The sequence below is a fragment of the Drosophila navojoa genome, chromosome 3 (genome assembly GCF_054131105.1).
Source record: "Drosophila navojoa isolate 15081-1374.11 chromosome 3, UAZ_NAV_1.0, whole genome shotgun sequence".
NCBI lineage: Eukaryota > Metazoa > Arthropoda > Insecta > Diptera > Drosophilidae > Drosophila > Drosophila navojoa.
Genome location: NC_142891.1, coordinates 22,007,308 through 22,027,957, shown reverse-complemented (window position 1 = coordinate 22,027,957; position 20,650 = coordinate 22,007,308). Strand labels below are relative to the sequence as shown.

Sequence of the window (20,650 nt, the reverse complement as noted above, 5' to 3'; positions counted from 1 at the left end):
TGTCGTTAAATCTTTAAATAATTGGATAAAGGCTACTGTGCTGAGGCTCATACTATATTCGCTTAAAGTAGCTGCCCAAAACTATTTTTCGCACAGCCTTCCGCAAGCTCTTTAGCTGCATTAAGTTGAGATTTTGTGTTGCTTGGCGAGCGAGCAGAGGCAGCCAGCCACCTGAGCAATTGTCGTGTGAAACACGTCTAAGTAGTAAACAGAGGCTGCAGCCGGAACTTTTGTAAATGATTGCAATGCATGAAATTGGCTGGCATTCAGCTCAAGAGCAAGCGTTGTAGAATCAGCTGCAGCTGCTGCTGCCCCGGCACAGGCACAGGCATAAGTTTTGCTCTGTTTCCTTTGCTGGCGCGCAAATGAAGTTAGCAAAACTGATTAACTCTCAGCGGCAGCAGCAGCAACAGCAGGAGAAGCAGCAGGAGCAGCAGCAGGAGCAACTCGAGTCTGGCTGCAGATTTTGAGAGCTGCAGCATAATTGAATCTTGCACGCCCGAGTCCAACGATTCGTGGCGCCCTGCCCGACCCGGGCCTGGCCTCTAATGATAGTCTGCTTGATATAATTTTAATGAAATACTTGCTGCACTTGCACTTGCATTCAAACGCAATTACAATATTTTGTTCAGTAATTTTCGGACTGATTCTCCAATGGCTTAGCGCAGACACACACACACACACACACACGCATACAGTCACATAAATCTTTGACTAGCTGCAGTCACGCCCCCTTTGTCAAGTGGGCTAAAAGGTTCATCAGCTTTAAAGCTCCAGCTGGTGTCACTCCATTTTCGACTTGGACTTGATGCAACCCATTACCCCAAGCCACGCCCACATTTGCTGTACGACACGCCCACAGCTAAGAGCCAGTGGTAGTTGGCTGTGTGCTAATTCTGGCATCTCCCATGATAAATGGCAGCCACAACAAACATTTATAAAAGCGCGCAAAAACGCCATTCACTAAAGAATTCGCACAATTTTGCAAACATATTTTTATACAGCTGTATAAGATTTTAAAATGGGCGTATTAGCTTTCCGTATGAGTTAGCTTCTCTGGGAAAAATAATTTTCTTTTAGACCTCTACTTAATCTGTGTGAATTTTATATTTTGAGTTTACCAAAATTATCTTTTATATTTAGTGCCTTTATCCAGAGCATTACACAGTCAGTCATACCCGTTTAGCTCATTCTCTCTAGTGTCATTGAAAGTTATGATTTTTCATAAATTTTGCAGCTGACCCTTTGGCACTTTCAACTGTTTGCTGTCCTTTAAGCCAGCTTACTTGGCTCTGCATTCGCCACGATATCTCTGATGCACAGCCAAGGTAACTGGGCGTGGCACAGTGGGCGTTCGCTGTGCCACACATAAAACATTTAAGCGAAAATAAAAAAAATTGTTTGCCAAATGTCTTGCTCTTGGCTTTGGCTTTGGCTTTGACATAAACATAAACTGGCCATGAATCTGCTTGGCGTCAGCTTACTCGGACTTGGGCATGTGAGCCCCGATGTGATTAACTTTTGAGTGTGGCCCAACTTTTCTCATATGAAATCAATTATGTCACTAATGAATAATTCTCTTGGTTCTTTTGCAGACTTGGGTCGCCATAGCAAAGGTAAGTAGGAGCAGAAGTTTTAATGAGATTTTATTAGATGTAAGATTAATTATTATTATGCCTAGATTTATTATGAAAACATTTAGAGATTAATTGGGATATAATTTGTGTTTTGGCCATGCTTGAAGTAATTATAATGATACAAGTTGTGGATGTAGAAGGAACTGGGATGGCTGCTGATTGTACTTTTGATATTTTGTTGGAATAAATATAGCTGGTATGTTTCCTATTCCTTACATCGAAATGGGTTAAATATCTTAGGTACAAAAGAACTCGAAAAGAAACTTACACAAAACTAAACGCGAATATACTAAAGCAATTCAAGACTAGATTCATTATGGTTATCACAAATCATTCACCATTTATATACTTACACTTAAAAATATATTATAGCATTCGAATTGAATAGATGCCCAATTAAAAAACACAAAGTTTAGCACTGCAGAACTGTGAAACTTTTAATTAGATATTGAACTAAAAATGAGGCATTTTAAACGCTGTGTGTTGTTTCTCTTGTTTCGGTTAGTTTTGCATTTGCTTTTGCTTTGCTCATGTCTTTGTAAATCCCATTGATGTGCTTTTGACTGCCCCGGCTGCGTAGGCACGCTCAAAAGCCATGCACCTTGAGGCGATCGGCCTTGGCCAGGCCCGCCTTGGTCAGCCACTGGCAAATGTTCTCGCGCTGATCGCCCTGGAGCTGCAGGACTTCGCCGTATTGGGGATGCTCAATGACGGTGCCGTTGCATGCGAACTCCTTCTTGCAGGAGCGCACGATTTTCTTGAGATCGTACTCGGCCGACAAGCCCTGCACAGTGGTTAGAGTTTTGCGGCCGTTGCGCTGTTGGATGCGTATGTGGACAAGGCCGTCCTGAATGTCGTCATCGGGTCCCTTGATGGCATCGGCGAAAGGATCGCGCGAATTGAGATTCTGAATGGACATGCGAGGAGCTGTGCAGCAATCGCTGACTGTGAATAAACGAAATCAAAGTATAAGCACGAAAGCAAGAACTTTTCTTTTTTTTCTTTTTTTTTTTTTTGCTGACTTTTCGGAACGATTGAATTTTTTTTAAAATATATATTTTTTTTATATATTTTGTTAGCCTGTATATCGGAATTTTATGACTATTGTTTTTTGTATGGCAACCAAAATATTTATTGAATGGAGCACTGAACGACAGATAATATTATCTAAACCTGCTACGACTTCAATAAATCTCCATCCTTGAATTTAATTGAGTTTCGACTTTTCGATAACAACGACCCGGCCTACTCAGCTCTGCTCTGGCTCATTTGCCTGGGCAATCTAATGAAAACTAACGAAGTCTGGCAAATTAGCTCACGGCCTTCGTCGCTTTCCGTCCCCTTTTTGCAACGGTAATTAAAGCTAATAAGCTGGACAGATTTCTTTGGCGCCCCCTAGCCCTCAGGCTCTCCAGCATTTTAAGTGCAATTATTATTCAATTTATGAAATTGAACAGAGTTCTTTTATGACTACATCAAATTCGATAAGTGCCGCCTGCTGTTGCTGCGCTCGTTCGCTCTATTGTGCGCCGTAAGAAAAACATAAATTCAATTCTCAAATTGTTGCGAAAGGTATTGCTCAAGCATTTCCCGCTCTTGGCGCTGTTGCGTAACAAAATGTGTTTTTTGCTTGATTAATTTTCTGCGGTTGCAGAACACAAAAATAACCGAAAGTGAGGGAACAAAAAGGAAGATTTTAAGCAGATGCACAGTGGAACAAAACGACTAGCTAATGCTCTTTCTAAGCAGAGGAAAATGATGTAATATGTTGAGAGTTTCAATATGTGAAAAGTTGCAGAAATTATCAAATCAGTTTTATATCAAAAAGTTCGCTATGAGGATTAAGCTACATTCAATATATAGTGCAAATTGTTTAAGCTCTTATTAAGCCTGCACTCCAAAAGCAAATGCTATTATTAAAGCCTTCAAATTTAACTTTCGGCTTGACAAAAGACTTCAGCTTAGGCACAGGCACAAGCGAATATATAATATAGAGTATGCAATATCTAAATGCTGCCTGTATTGATGCCCATTTTATGGCCACGGCCTAAAAGTAACAAGAAATAGAAAAAAAAAACAAACAAAAAAAAAAAAACAATGAAACAGCGGGAAGAAGCAGAAAAAGGTAGCTACGCAAGCACAAAATCAAATTAGAAAATTTGCATTTAGTGTGAGTGAGTGCGCATAAAATAGGCAAGAAAAAAGTTTTGCTGCCAAATCACATGCATATATTTGCCGTAGTCATAGCGAAGCACCTGACGCTGATGATGATTTCGGTCTATAATTTTCTTTGTCAAACTAAATTAAAAAGTTTTCGCCGGCCTGCTCGATCCATGTGCATTTTGCTGGTAATGAAGCTGTCATGTGGCCTGATGGACTTTCATTCTCTTTTTGTTTTTCCCACTGCACGGCTGGACCAAGTAACATTGGTAATTTATCAGTCCGGTAAAGCAAATTTGCATTAAATGCGGTGCAGAGTTTTAATTGCGTATATGATGCTCGACATCAAAACTCATTCCAACTGATGGACGTACGTACTATTGTGTGCACCCGTCGGGCAGCATAAAGTTCCAGCGGAAAATATGATGAATGCGAGGCGGAAACAGCGCGCGGCGGGCGTGTGCGGCAAATAATGAAAAATTACACCCACAGACACAAACACACGAGCACATACCTCACTTAACAACTAAAAACTGTAACACACGTACACACACACGCACGCCCACACACATAGACATGCACAGGTATGTGCCGCTGCATACTTTTGGGCGCTGTAAAATATAAAATTCTATGAATTTGTACGTACATCATTTGAAAATCGTAAAACTTGCAAGTGTTGCTTGTCGGGCACACACATACAGAGAGAGAGAGAGAGAGACTTCCTTCCACACAAAGGCAGAGAAAGAATGAGAGAGACTTCCTTTGTGTGTGTGTGAGCTGTCATAAACAGGCACAACAAAAAGGTAAACTTGCTTTTACTTTTATTATTTTTTTTGTGTGTGAAAAGCGCATACAGTTCTTTATATATAATTATAATGCCCGGCCAAATGCCGTCGCCTCCAAAGCGCTCCACAATCATTCTCTTCTGTTTGGCAAATGGCAAAATTGAGTTGAGCAAAGCTGAAAAGCAGCCGTAGACGATTACAGAGTGCAGTTTGCCTTGGTTATTTGCCCAACTTTATGACTCCGCAAATTGTGCCAACAATAATTTTATATGCTGCCGAGCCATGTGTAAGAATTTCTAATTTTCACTCAAGCAAATTAAAATTGTGTGTGTGTGTGTGTGTGTGTGTGTGTGCATGTTTATGATTAAATTGATTAAATTTAAGTTAAATACAAAAGGTTTATGAATTATTCAAATTAATTTATTAAATGAAATACTAATTTATATGGATGAATAAAACTCATTTAAATGTGATGCGAATATGTAAATTTTCCGTGACAACTTTGAATATTTCCATTGTTTTCGTAGGACTTAAGTCTGCGCTAGAAGAAAAATATTTAAAATTAAGGAGAAGCCATCAAAATATAGCTGAATCGTCTCATGTACTCAAGCAACAACTGAGAATTACTTAAATATATATATTTTTTTCACTATACTATAGCCTTATGTTTTTACTAAAAACAATATGAATATTAAATTTTGTTATCTCAATCGTTGATCCCTTTATGCTACCTTTCCACCTTGTAGCTTCAAACTCTTTTCTGTCTCTATTCGGTCTGTCTCTCTCTCTCTTCTACTCTCTCTAATATATATTCCTTTAAGCCATCAATATTTTGAATTTGAAAATGTCGTACTCTTATTGTTTAGACTGAAAGCATTCAAGCTAAACAAAAACAAATAAATTTCGTATTGAGGTGCACAACAAGCTGGAGCACCTGAGATTTTAAGCCTTTATTGTTGGTATATTACAGGACTATTCCAAAGTTATTTTTGATACCCTTTTACATATTTGAGCTGGCAAGACTGCTTTATGTGAAAGCGCATTTAATAGCTGATGACTGTTTAATTATTTTATTTTTTATATTGTTTTGTTATTTTATTACAGATTGAATTACACTAGAGCAACGACGCTCTGTTTATCCAAGTCGTCCATTTTATGGTAGTCATGAGGATAAAAATAAGTTTTTATTCGCAAGTTTCTGTTCTATATATTCAACCACATGCCTAAAATCATAATCAAGCACAATTACTACGAGAGCTAGACCTTTAATTCAATAAATTATATTTCAATTTTATTGAATCAAATATTTTTTTGCTTTGCTGTGGCTTAAAATACATCTGATACTTAGATTCATTCTTTACTCTCAATTTCTTATGCCGCACCAATTATGTTGTTAAGCTATTAAATTTTAATGCCATGGTTTCCACACTTTATGATTTTTATTTTTAGTAGACAAATAATAAATAAAAAGAATTCTTTTATTTCTCTCCGTATCAAATTGAAAATGACAGCACAAATGATTTTCATCCAATATTCAATGCTTTTGCCATTTTGCACAGACTTCTTACTCCACTTACAGCTCTTGTATACATAATAAATGTGATATATAAACTCTTATATTTCAACAGCTATGAATGAGTCTCTGATTAAGAGCACTTTAGTGCTTCCCTGCAATTTTTCTTGGCCTTGATGTGTTGATTCAATAAATTTGGTCTGACAACTTAATCCTTAATTCGAAATCACTTCGTGTGTGTCACACACACACACTCATACACCCGGACAGTCATCAGAGTGCAGCAGGCAGCCGAACGACATAATCAATAATGAGGTTAAATTGCAGGTTGACATGAGATAAACGGCATTTGTAGTGTGTGGGCAACTAATGAATGCGATGGCCAAACACATTCATAGCCGGCGCTCTGTCATCTCTTCTGCCATCACCTAGGTGACAGGCATGGCTGACAGTCAGAGAGACAGCGGGGCAAACAAATAAAACCGCTTTTATTGTAATCCACAATGTCAAAACATTGCAGCGGATGTTTAGCCAAAGTGTTTGGGGCAGAGCAACAAAACGTTGTGGCATGCGAGTAGGCAATTGAACCTAGCCACACATACAATCACGTGCTATCAAGTGTGTGCGTGTGTGTGTGTGACCTACCTGCACAGCTTTATCGCATGACACGCAGTTCTGCTGAAAATGATTTTACTATTTTTTTCTCTCTCGGGAAGCTTCCTTTAACGACACACTAAACCATAAAGTACTTATGCCGGGTGGGCCCAGAGAGGTGGGAAAATAGTGGAAAAAAAGGTTTGGGCTTCATTGATTTTCCATTGATAAATAGCTGATAGTTCACCCTTGCCGAGCGAAGCGAGCGCTCCTCTGAGTAAGCCCTGCACATCAGGTTAAATAGTTTAAGACTGTCAGACACGTTAAAAAACAATTTCCGCTGCACGGTAAATGGAAAATTAGCGACACAGTGACGTAGCGGAAATGAGTTGAAAAAGGAAGAAAAATGAAAATGCTGCATGTAGAATTTATGTTAAGCGGTTTAAGGTGGGAGTCAGCTTTGATTTGGGCAGCTGAACAGGAGAATAAGACTAGATGATTCTCTAATTGATATTTGCTTATCAGGCATGGGGATAATCGCTTATGTATGGTGATCTGCCACAAAAGTGAATTAGTAAATTGCCAATGTTTTGCCCTAATATGTATAAAAGAAAACTTTAAGCGATTTGTGTGCAGGTCAATCAACTGCCCGATGGCAGAGCGAACATGTCACGCGTATAACGAGCGTCCCACGGCATCGTCGCATAAAACTCTCGTAAGTAAAAAAATATATCTATATGTGTAGAGAGAAAATCTCAAAGAAATATTAATAAAAGATGAGCGACATTAGTGTCTGCTGCTGCTTCTTCTTCTTCTGCGTCTTATGTCCAACCCAAAAATCGTAAAAGTAGCAAACAGAAATAAAGAAAGAAAGAAAACACTTTTTACTACATCCTTTGAAACTGAATGAACGCCTCCTGCTGCCTCCTGCTGCCTCCTGCTGTCTCCTGCTGCCTCCAGCCGTCGGCATTTTGCATTGGCTCTCATCTAACCTCGAGCATTTTGTTGACCTTTTTTTCTTGCCTTCGTTTGGCTAGGAATGAAGAGAAAAAAAAGAAAGAAAAAGAACGAAGAAGAAAAGATGCTGTTGGCTTTAGCTGTAGCTCTTTAAACCGTTAGCCAAAATGCAAAAAAATAAGAAAAAAAAAAATGCCGTAAAATTTGTAACACTTTTTTGGGACTAGCCGAACATACACACACAAACTTAGACAGGCAGGACATCGACACAGACGTTATGGTCTCGAGATGTTTTCTTCGACGAAAAAGTATGACACGAAATAACAACAATAAAGCGAAAGAAACAGCCACATCAAAACTTGGCCCCAGGCACAATTTGTCACACATACATGCCACATAAATTATATATGTGCAGAGACAGCTCCTCTATATATATGTGTGTCTGTGTGTGTGTATGTTTGTTGTGCTGAACCTATTTGATTAATAAATTGTTTAGAGCCCGCGCTGAGCAATGACCGAAACTTACTGACTTGTGGCTAATAAAATATGAATGCCGCAACTTTTCAGTCACAGCATCAAAAGGTGACATACACACGCACAATCCTACTCGCACACGCACGCACATCCACACACACACACTCTCGCACACTCTCACCCACACAACACATCCGATTCACAAATTAGTCATGCGCATATAAATATTGCTTGTAATTTATGTGCCGCCTTGATGTAGCTGTGCGCCTCAAATGGAGCGCACATTTAACCTCAGTTAGCATTTGCATTTGGACGCATATGTTTTGCTGGGTCCGCACTGCGTATACGTAATATGAGTTTCTGTTACTTTTTGCGCTGTCATTTTCACTGGATTTGCTAGTTGGCTTCATTTTTCCCTTCTCTTACGTTTTCCATTTCTGTTTTTTTTTTTTATTTAGTTGTTGTCCTTTTGCTTCTTCGGTTTGCTTTTTGGGGCAGCGCCTTTGATTACATCTCAATCAATTGGCGGCTGTTTTATGTTTGCATTAATTTCGACATCAACTTTCGGCATTTGAAATGTTCTTTTTTTATGACGCCTGCGGCCGGCCGTTGAGAATGTTTTCTCTTTTTTTTTTTTCAGAGACCCTCTCATGAAAATTTGTAAGCATTTTAAGCTGTTTCCGTCGTGGCTGAGTGTTCCTTCGGCTCTTTCCGTTTTCTATTCTTTTTCCCAGCTCGGCTTTATTTGCTTTCTTTTTCGTTTGCGTAAAGTTGTTTATATCAAATTACAATTTTATTGTATTGCTGAAATGCTTGCAAATTGCCAAAACATATATCTTAAACTCAATTCCAGAAATAACACAAATCCTAATTTCAAACTAATAGTTGAGCTTTGCCCTAATATTAGCCCAGAGCTGATTTCTTCCTGGTACGGAAACGCTCTCTCGTATTTATTTTTGAATATTCGATCAAATTTCTCTTCTGTTGCTGAACTAAATCACATTCATTAGATTCCCTCAGCTGTGCTTTGCTTTGAAGTTAAAATACTTCACTGCTATATATACATATATATGTATTTCTCTTTCACACATATTGAATATTCATAGGGTAATATTACGCTTGTAATAAGCTCTCTAAGGCTTATCTCTTATTATGAATTATTGCACTAATTTACTCTTGGCGCACTCATACACATAAGCAAATTAATGTGTTCGGGCTTGAACATGTAATGCATGGACACCTGCTGATATCATGTTGAATAAAGAGTGGGGGGAGCATTCCAGTGATATGTCATATACACATATGTATACACAAGAATATTTTGTATAACATTGTTATCTTTCATTTGCCTAAGGTATTGCAAAAATATTTGAAAATTTTCCCTAAATTCCACCTCAGTTGATAATGCTTTAGCACAATGTAAATTTCTGTATTACATCTGCAAACATCGTAATCTGAAGCTATTCAAGCATGCTAAGCGGATATCTAGTGAGAATAATGTAGATAGTGTCTATATCTTAACCAATTGATTAACCAATATTGATGAGCTCCTAGAGAAGTGGATTAACCAGAGCTGTTTGGTTTGATCGGACCCTTTAAATACTTCTCTCAATGGCAAATAGAGCTATCTGTACATCTAAATATATACATAAGTATACACAGTCACATTAGTACAGTATTTTCTCTTGTCAGGCACATCTGGTAGGGGCTTTCATAATTTTTTTTTAGCCTGCCTAAATACTCACTTAATTCCATTTGTAGATGAACATTATTTTGCAATTAGCCGCATGTAGAACAAAAGCGAAAGCGAAAAAGTGTTGGAAGGCGTTGCCTCAGGGAAATTGCATACGCTGTTTGAGGTAAAATGAAAATGTGCTGAAAGCCAGCTGCTAGTCGGGTCAGTCAATGTTTGTCGTTGTGCCCGAAGACCGAACACTTGATGACAGCTGGCACCGTTCGTAGCGGCTTTGCAGCTGTCTGCTTGATTTTTGGCAATGCTTTGTTTGGGATGCTCTACTTCTTGTTTCCACATCAGTGAGCAGGGCTCAAAGTTGTGGTTAACTGTGCACACACACACACATATATACATACATATAGTCATCTGCTTATACTTGACTCGGATGCACAAGTGATTCACTCACACAGTCACTCACTCACACTCACACTCACACTCACACTTGCTCTTCACACTCATCAGTCATCAGCAACAACGAGGACAAAAATAAGCTCACACTTGTGCATTCAACATGTTTTTGCAATTTACCGATTTAAGCTCTAACTGTACATGACATCCGCTCTCTTTGCACACACACACGCACTGCATCTCTTTTTCCCTTTCACTCTCTCAGTCATTGCCACGTTTTGTGATCATCAGCGCGCAATTCAAGCGGAATTTTCGCGAAAATTCACTTTGACGCTTATGCATTGCGTATACGCCGCGTATGGGCAGCTTTAATTTTGCTTGCTTAAGCGCGAGACACGCACGTTGTTTGATTAGACATTAAAAGGCAGCTGAAAGCAAAGAAAGCATCAAACTGTTTATACAGCGCTGAAAGCCTGTCGAGAGCAAATAGAATACATGACATTCATATTGCATCTAGTCAGATGTACAAATACAAACATATATAGGTGTATATATATATACTCGTTTGACATCATCAGTTAAGTAATTGAAAGTTAATATTTGTAGCTTGGCAGAGCGCAAAATTATCAAACAGCTTAATGGCAATACACGGCGTATGAGTAATGCCTAGACACACACACGACGATATGTAGCTAAAAATATATATCTTTTTCGGGCTGTGCTTGGCATCTGTCAGCCTAATACCTTTAATATACTTTCGCCCCAGAAACGGACCAAGAGTGGAATTTATCAGCCAAGGCAACGCAACAGTTTTTGGCTTGAAGCAGGAAAAGCAAAATGGAAAAGGGATCTGGAAGTTGGTTACCAGGATTTGTGCACTCTCTTGTTTTTTTCTTCCGCTTTTATTTATAGATTAACAGCGTCCATCATGAGCATAACAGGGCGCACAATAAAGGGAATAAGCCAATAGCCAGGGCCGAAATCTCGGTCTCAGTCTTTAAATGTTTCAAATTGTCGACAAGGGATTTGGCCTGGCATTTGCGCTCAGATAAGCGCCTGTAGTTGGCTTATCTTGAGGAATACTCGCATTTTTATGCTCGCTGCCCGCTGTGCTTAGATTTATTACTACCCATTTTTCTCTACACTCTTCTTGTTTTTTTTTTTGTTTTACTCCCTTTTGCTTTGCTTTTTGTAGTCCCGTGCTTAGGCCTGTCTCGGGCCTAGCAATTAAAGCACTTCTCCGTGCTCGTCGAATAGTTGCGGCATACTTTTCACTCGACTCGAAGTGCGGCTTCAAAGTATGCAAATTATTTCACATTAATGTGTGTTAAAAAGTTGAGCAAACTTGCGCTTGATTCAGTCATTAAGCAAAAACTTTTCGCCATGGACTTCCTTTTGTGTCTGTGTGCGAGCTTACACATCAAAGCGTGAGAGCGAGCCTTACCAAACTTAATTACGACCAGCTCTGGATGACAAAGCAAACACATGACCAGGGTGTATTTTACCACAACAACAACAACAACAACAGCAGCTGCAGCAGCGGCAGCAGAAAGAGGAAAAGCAAAGAAAATTCGCATAATACTACAAAGCCAAGCAGTTGCATATGTGATTAAAGTGGGGGAGAAATCCGCAACAAAAACAGCAAAAAAATAGGAAAGAAGAAGAAAACTCGCGTAAACAAACGATGCCAAAGGCAGCGGGCAAAAAAAAGGAAGAAAAAAATACTTTGCAGTTTAGTGAAGTGCGCGCCATGAGAGACATAATTATGCGATTTAACACTCTAGTGCCGGCTAAGTGGAGCGACAACCGACCGACGAGATGCCGCAGACCCGCCCCCCGCCCACTGCCGCACCGCTCAGCCAACGTCATTATCGTCAGCATCATGAACATCGTCAGCTTCAGCGTCAGCGTCAGCGTCCTTGCGGAATTCGCCTCGTCGGAGGCGTTGAACAAAGGAAGCGTCTGCAACAAGAAAAGGAAATTTCTGCGATATAAGTGCACTTCCACGCAAAGTGAGATGAAAATGAAAACAAAAACAATAAAGTTTTACCCAAACTTGAGAGTGCTCAATTAAAATATACCCTATTTTCATAAACAACCAAAAGAGCAACGCAATGAGCTCTGATGGTGATATTGATTATTATTCAAATGAATTACAGACTTTGAGCTTGAAAATAAAAATATGTATGTACTGTAAGTAATATTTATGAGCCTGAATAATACCCTATAATTTCTGCATACATTTAAATAGTCCTATATGAGAGCTGTCTACTTTTAATTTAATTTTATCAATATTAACAAAGGCAATTAACTTCAAAGCTTAAAAATAAATAAATAAATATATTGAAAATATTCCTTTTAGTTCTAAATTTCAAAAAAGTTTTAAATTATATTTTTATGAATTTCTGAATTTTTTCTGTTTTATTTTAAGCTTGTAAATTAAAAAAAAAAATTATATCTAAATTTTGTATTTCAATTTAACACATTTTTCTTATAAAAAAATCAAATTTTTCCATGTACCTCATTTATTATTTGGCTTTTATTATTTATCTGAACTTTTGCCTGAAAATACTTAAAAATTCAGAAGCAATTTACTTGACTAGGTATGGAACACCTTTCTCCTTGTCTACGCTTCTGAGGTGCTCAACAAACATATCGCAAGTTCGAACGTGACTGAAACTTTTGTTTTCAACACTTTTGCTACTTTTGTTCAACTCAATATATAAATTTTTAATAATTCTGACAATTGTTGATATTTTTCTGGGACTAAAACTTGGATTATTGATAGCATATAACAATAACAGTAACGAGAAAAAATAACTTATTAGAATTCCAATCAATATTTTGGTTAAAGTCGCAGTTTTGATTTTACATTTGCCCTTGTTCAATATTAATTACATATTTCTATATATAAAGTCATGCTGCTTTAAACAACTCAGTAATTGTAATTATCTTTGTCAAAGCATAAACAAATTTCATAAATTTTGACATGTTGCCTTAGTATTATTTCCCACCCATTTTACTCATTTTCTCTTCTTTATGCTTCATGTCAAAATATGAAATTACTCGTGACAAAAACTTTGCTTAGCTTTTGTGATTAGCTCTAAGCTCGATAGACTTTGACAGTTCTGCTATAATTAAGTAAATTTAAAAAGTAAATGAAAGAACTATAAAATATTCAGCATTAAATGGAAATAAAATCTGCAAATTTAAATGTAATATTCAATTGAATTGCTGATTGACGAGGGCGGAATTCCGTTTGTTCAGCCTGTTAAATGAAGCAGACATGCACTCGTTTCGCATTACTTGAAGTCAAGCTATTAATTTAGTGCAAACCTGCCGCGCTGCCGTAGAACATTTTCCATTTCTAAACAAGTCAATGCAAATGATTGCACAAAATGCCTCATTTAGCAGCAAATCAAATCGCTTCATTTCTAAGTGGATAAACACATAAATAGCTATGAATGCAGTCGGCATAGGCAGAAAGCGAAAAGGAAAAACTAGGGCCATGCCCAGACCTAGGCCCTCGGCAAAAACCTGGCCAAATGCTAAACGAATGAACGGAATTGAATGAAAATTATGCTGCCACTCGCCTGGCTGATTGTCGGTCTGTCGTCCGTTGCTACGTTGCTTCCAGCCGTCTTTTTAGCCAGATGAAATTTTATAAAATAACTTGGCCCTTTTTTTCAGATCAGTGAACTTTTTGCTGGCCATGCTGGCAACCAAGAGAAAGCTACAAAATAAAACAGCAAATTTTTGGTTCAACAAAAATTGAATTGTATTTTGACTGATGTTCAGCCTCAGGCACATTTGTAGTTGTTGTTGCCGCAAAACTTGTGTACGCTTGGCTTTTTTTTAAGTCGATGTAGAGCAAAACTTGGAATACAACTGCAAATGGAATTTCTCAGAAATATCTAACAAACATATTTTAATTATGTTTTCAACATTTGTTTCAAGTCCGTTAGGTAATTTGAAAGTAGAATGAGCATATTAAAGACATTTCTAAATCTGTTTGTATTAATGCAAACTCATTTTTGGGTCACATTAAAGCATATCGGCATTAAAGCACAAAATCGCTTAAATTATTTAATTCCTAATGCCAAGAAAATTGAATTTTTAATCACTGCTGCTTACACACTTTAGTGAGCGTGTATGTTTCAGTCATAAAACGAAATTATACGCATTGCAGCTCAAGAAATGAGAGAGAGAGAGTGAACTAGAGGGAGATAGAGAACGAGTGTTGAAAAGGAGAAGAAGAAACTATGAATAGTACTCGTACTTTTTAATTAAGACTGCGAGGGGAGTTGAGCTAATGGCCAAGCAGAATGGCTGTTCAAAAGTGTTAACAGTTTCAGTTTACGCAGCTAACAAACTCATTTCGTTGGGGACGACAGTAAGCGCTTTAAGGACCGTGTGCGTGTGTGCTGCTCTCGTCGCCCCCTTTGGCCGGAGCATTGCACTGCACAAAATGAACAATGTTGGGGATTTTCATTTAAGCCCCTGGCTTTAACCGAGAGCTGAGCCATAGGCACTCCCACACTACCACACGCCCGCACACACACACATGTGAAATCATAGATCCGAACTTTATTTGGCACCACATGGCGTATGAGCAATGCGCCCCGAGTTTCTGTGTGCTGGGTGTGCGTGCTCGCGCTCTCTCTTATCTCCGCAGCTGCACAACAGCTAATAAATGTGTGTAAATTAGTTATCAAATGCCTGGCCAAGCCAAAAGCTGCTCTTAATCATAAACTCATCATAATTAATATGTTATCCTATTGTTAGATTTCGGTCTCACTCATATAAGTTAGGCGACCGCTTGGCTTAGCACTGATTAATTAAGCTAAGGATGAACATCTTAAAGCTCATATTTATTTTTAACCAATGAATACTTGAAAATTAAGTATATCGCGAGCTCATTTAAGCTCGTGCAGTATTTGGTTGCCCTTGAGAGAAAAAGTTCTCTCTCACAAATGCAAATTTCAATTAAATTCATTCTTACCGCAGCACTTGAACTGAACAACCCAAGTGCGAACTCTGCGCGGACGGACACTCGAATGTCAAAAGCGGGCAATTAATCATTTTTCTTTCCATTTCGTCTCTCTCGCTCTCATCTGTCTCTATCTCTCTTTTATTTGTAATTTATGCACAGCTTCAAACTTTGGGGCTGGGCCTTCAACAGCAACTTTACACTGCCATCCATAAATGCCAATAAAATGTCATGAAGCTTTCGATTGCCCTACTCTTTAGCTCCCTATATTGCCTCCTGCCCTCCTCTCCCTCACGCTTTCTCTATTTTTTTCGCTCTCTTTTGCACAGTCATTTCGACTGTCATTAAAACGAATTTTTCAATTCAACTCAATTGAAATGTCAAAATGCTCATTAATTTATCAATTCGTTGACGACCCTCAACTTGTGCTGACCACCATAAGGAAGGGGGAGAGATTTTACTTTAATTTGCATAAATATATTGCATATATGTAGATATACGTTCTACTTCTACTACTTTATAGCTACTACTGCGACTATTGTGTATGCTAATACTACTACTCTTTAGAACAACAACTACTACTACTTTAGTACTAGTACTACTACAGCCACTACTATGCATACCACTACTACTTCTTTACAAAAACTACTACTACTACTCTTTAGAACAACAACTACTACTACTCTTTAGAACAACAACTACTACTACTTTAGTACTAGTACTACTACAGCCACTACTATGCATACCACTACTACTTCTTTACAACAACAACTACTACTACTTCTTTACAACAACAACTACTACTACTACTTTACAACTACTACTACTACGTCTTTACAACAACTACCACTACTTCTTTACAACAACTACTACTACTTCTTTACAACAACTACTACTACTTCTCTACAACTACTACTACTACTACTTTACAGCAACTACTACTACTACTTTACTACTACTGCTACTACTACCTTACTACTACTGCTACCACTACTTTACTACTAATACTACTACTACTTTACTACTACTGCTACTACTACTACTACTGTACTAATATTTGTAGTAGGCCTTTAATCTAATTTCTTTATTTCTTAATCTCATAATTTATTAATCTCCTAATTTCACACGTCTTCTCTTGTTCACAGTCAAACCTAAATTATAATTATCGATCTCCCTCTTCTTCTTCTATTACTCAAAATGGCACGTCACATATCGACAACCTCCCCAGCCACCGATATGGTTAACTATCGATCGATGTGTATCTATCGATGGTTAACCATAGTGCTGTTACCTTAAATATAATATAACATAGGCTAGTAGCCTGTTACAATTCGGCCATCCTGACTCTGAGATAGCCCTCTATCTCTGTTAATTTTGTATAACTATTTACATATTTGATATTTAAATTCTTAAAAATAATATTGCGCTTGCATGTTTGATAAAAATTCTTATAGATATATACATATATATATATTTACATGTTTTGAAAATAAAATTATTAATTAAATGTTGCACACTAGTTTTGACATTAATATTCATAATACATTGTCTCTCTTATGCTTTTATCCAATGTCTTAAATTGTTTGCACTCCAAACGCCCTGATAAGGATTCCTGGATAATTGGAAGCCGTCAACGTCTTTTATCAAATACCTATCGTTCTTCAGTACTTTATCTATGACATATGGTCCTTTGGATTTAGGTATTAATTTTCTTGATATTCCCACCGTGCTGTCGAAATTTTTAACCATAACATAATCTCCTGGCTTGTATACTTTTGCAGCTTTTCTAGCATTATTGAAGTTCTCTTCGTTCCTTGCTTGTGATGCAGATTGATAATGTTGTGCCTGTTCTCTAATATCTTCTAAATTCTGTGAACTGTATGTATCTAATCCTGTTATTTTCTCTAATTGTCCTTCTAAACTATCACTAATTTCCCCTTTTTGTGCTATTCCGAATAACATTACGCTTGGCAATTGCTTGGTGCTACAATGTTGAGTGTTATTCAAAACGTATTCCACTTTTTCAATTACCGTATCCCAATGCTGTCCATTATCGACTTCTATTAGTTTAGCTATCATCGGACCTAAACTTCTGTTTATTCGCTCCACCTGTCCATTCGCTTGTGGCGATCCTGTTGCAATCATAATATGCTTTACCTTTGTTTCTTCTAAAAATTGGTCGAATTCCGTTGACGTGAAACAACTTCCTCTATCCGATACAATACATTCTGGCTTACTGTATGTTCTAAAATATTCTCCCAACGCCTTTACCACTTCCTTAGTGCTTGTTGTTTTAGTAGTGAATAATCTGACAAACTTTGTAAACCCATCTACTACTGCAAAAATGTATTTCTTCGATCTGCCGTTATCCACTGGTCCATAATGGTCAATATGAATTATTTGGAAAGGTTTATTTCCCTTTGGAATGCTATGTAGTAACCCTTCTGCTTTGCCCGTTCTAGGCGAGAATGCTATGCATTTCAAACAATTTTCAATATGTTCTAAAATTTTCTTTTTCATATTGGGGAACCAATATGATTTACTTATTGCATTAAGCATCTTGTCCCTTCCAATGTGCCCTAATTCATCGTGATATTTGTACAATACGTGCTCTTCCATCTTTTCTGGCACATAAAATAATAATCTGTCATCGTTTGTCTTTCTAAATATAACACCATTTCTCATTTCAAATAATTTGTGCTCTTGTTTCTCTAACAATTTTCTAATTTCTTGTAACTTTGCATCTTTTGTTTGGCAAATAATTAAATTAGTCTCAAAACTATTTGCTTCTGTTACCATAATGGTATTATTGTATCTACTCAATGCATCTACATGCTGCATTTGACTTCCGGCCCTGTGCACTAATTCGTAATCAAACTCTTGCATTTCCAGTGCCCATCTTGCAATTCTAGGGTTAAGATCTATTTTATTTAATGTTAAAGTAAGAGAATTGCAATCCGTTACTATTTTAAATTTCCTGCCTTGCAAATATATTCTAAATCTCCTAAGTGCATTAATAATGGCTAAGGTTTCCAACTCAAAACTATGATATTTTGCTTCCGTTTCTGTCGTTCGCTTTGAAAAATAAAATACAGGATGCAGCTTTCCGTCTTCTTTTTTTTGTAAAAGCACAGCTCCAAATCCCAACGCACTGGCATCACAATGCAATTCTATGTCATCTTTATGATTATACAACGCTAATACCGGTGCTTCTAACAATTTATCCTTCAAGCATAAAAAACAATTGAGTTCCTTTTCTTCAAATTGAAATTTCCTATCTTTCCGCAATAAGTCATACAACGGTTTTGCCAAAGTTGAAAAGTCTTTTATAAATCTTCTGAAATATGAACACAACCCGAGAAAACTTTGCACTGCCTGAACTTTATTAGGTGTGGGGAAATTTTTTACCGCTTCTAATCCCTTATTATCTGCTTTAATGCCATCTTCTGATATTACAAATCCCAAATATTTAACCTTGCTCTGCAAAAATTCGCATTTATCCAGCCTTAACTCTAATTTGTTCTCTACTAATCGTTTTAGAACCTCTTCCAGTATCTTGAGATGCTCGGACACATTTTCGCTGGCAATCATTATATCATCCATATATATGATTACCTTGCTTTCCTTTATTAAATCTGCAAATATATCATTAACGAACCTTTGAAAAATTTGCGGAGCAGTTTTTAATCCCATAGGCATTCTCAAAAACTCAAACTGTCCTAACGGCGTAACAAACGATGTGTATTTTACGGACTCTTTTTCTACAAAAACATGAAAATATCCATTCTTAAGATCAAGCTTAGTGAAAACACACTTTCCTACCAGTCTGTCTAACAAATCATCAATTAACGGCAAAGGATAATTATCTTTGATCATGATCTTGTTGAGTTTTCTAAAATCAACGCACATTCTTAAGTCTCCTGTTTTTTTCTTTACTAATACTATTGGCGAAGCATACTCTGAGCAACTAGGTTGTATGATGCCATCTCTAAGGTATTCGTCTAACATTATCTGTAATTTTTCCCTTTCAGTGTATGATAACCTTCTTGGTGAACAGCTGAACGGTTTTGCTTTCTCAATTCGTATATTCATTTCACATTTGTTCTTAGGTTTCACTGGCTTTTCAGCAGCTACATATGCCACTTTCAGCAATCTAATTAGTTTTTCTCTTACATCATAACTAATGTTTTCACCGATAATATATGTCTCTTTTTCATTGTCTGCTTCAACCATATTAATTTGAAGCATGCTGTTTTCAAAATTATCGTCAAAAATACTTTTGCTATTTATTTCCATTGAATTTTCTAAACACTCTTTTGAACTATCGTTCTCTTCTTTGCCTAATAATTTTTCTTCTAACTCTTTATTATTTGACCATTTAGCTAACAGTTTCTTTTCTAAGTTTTTATTTTCTAACAATTTATCTAACAGTTTCTCTTCTAATTCTTCATTTTCTAACAATTTATCTAACAATTTCTCTTCTAATTCTTCATTTTCTAACAATTTATCTAACAATTTCTCTTTTAATTCTTCATTTTCTAACAATTTATCTAACAATTTCTCTTCTAATTCTTCATTTTCTAACAATTTATTCTCTAACGTACTTAATTTTCCTTTTGCCGCATCATCGTTTTTTCTAAGTTTTGCTATAATAGGCTTCGATTCGACCAACGTGCTGGCTGTTCTTCCCACTGAAATCATTCTCAGAGCGTTTGGGTCGACGTACAAATTACAAGCTTCCATGAAATCCCTTCCTAAAATTACTCCCCACCTCATAGATTCATCAGGCACAACTATTAACCAAAAATGTATTTTTTTAAACTTCTTGAAAATATGAACAAATGTTTTTCCAATAACATTCAACTGGCTTTCATTTAGCCCAAAGTAATTTTCTGCGTGTGGTTCAAGTTTTATTCCATATGGAACACACGATTTTTTAATAAACGAAATGGGACTCCCTGAATCTATGAGGCATTCTGCAGTAATTGACGTTTTATCTATGGTCTTAAAATATATATTGATTAATCTTACGAAATTGTTTCCAATATCATCCTTCCTCTTCGTGCATTGTGCCACCATATGGTCCTTAGCGCCGCAGTGGTAGCACGTACCCTTCTCCCTCTTGGGCTTCAGACAATCTCTTGCCCAATGTCCCTTATAGTTGCAGTTGAAGCAACGCGTCTCCTTCATCGCATTATCGATCCCTGGTCCCCCTGCTGTTGTCCCTTTTCCTCCAGTAGATCGTTGCCGTGGAAGACGCACCTCTGCAAAAGCCCTTACCAATTTTCTGGGGTCTTCAAAGCACTGTATCCTGGCCTGCGCGCGTAAAACTGCATTTGGGATTCCTTCAATGAGACCATCCAGTAGCTCGTCTACATCTAAATGGATTTCCTTTGCTAAACGCGTTTTTTCTTCATAATACAGGGTAAACTTCTCGTCGACATTCCATATACGTGC

At 37.4% G+C, this 20,650-nt stretch overlaps 2 protein-coding genes and 1 long non-coding RNA gene across 3 annotated transcripts in view; 2 read left to right on the top strand and 1 right to left on the bottom strand.

Annotated features, from left to right (window-relative positions):
• LOC149091824 (uncharacterized) overlaps positions 1-20,650 on the top strand; it is a 151,611-nt gene that overhangs the window by 96,941 nt on the left and 34,020 nt on the right. The window lies entirely within an intron of this gene.
• The window catches only part of rdo (leucine-rich repeat domain-containing protein reduced ocelli), a 74,197-nt gene that overhangs the window by 26,193 nt on the left and 27,354 nt on the right, over positions 1-20,650 (top strand). The window contains exon 3 of the mRNA XM_089257137.1: positions 1,596-1,616. The gene's annotated coding sequence lies outside the window, so the exon portion shown is untranslated. The remainder of the gene's footprint in view (positions 1-1,595; positions 1,617-20,650) is intronic.
• LOC115563414 (eukaryotic translation initiation factor eIF1) lies at positions 2,049-2,853 on the bottom strand. The gene has a single exon (XM_030386322.2). The coding sequence runs from the start codon at positions 2,554-2,556 to the stop codon at positions 2,224-2,226; it is 333 nt and encodes a 110-aa protein (XP_030242182.1). The 5' UTR covers positions 2,557-2,853; the 3' UTR covers positions 2,049-2,223.

What these genes read in the sequence shown, in the direction of transcription:
- LOC115563414 (XM_030386322.2), bottom strand. Translation starts at nt 2,556, where the DNA reads ATGTCCATTCAGAATCTCAATTCGCGCGATCCTTTCGCCGATGCCATC.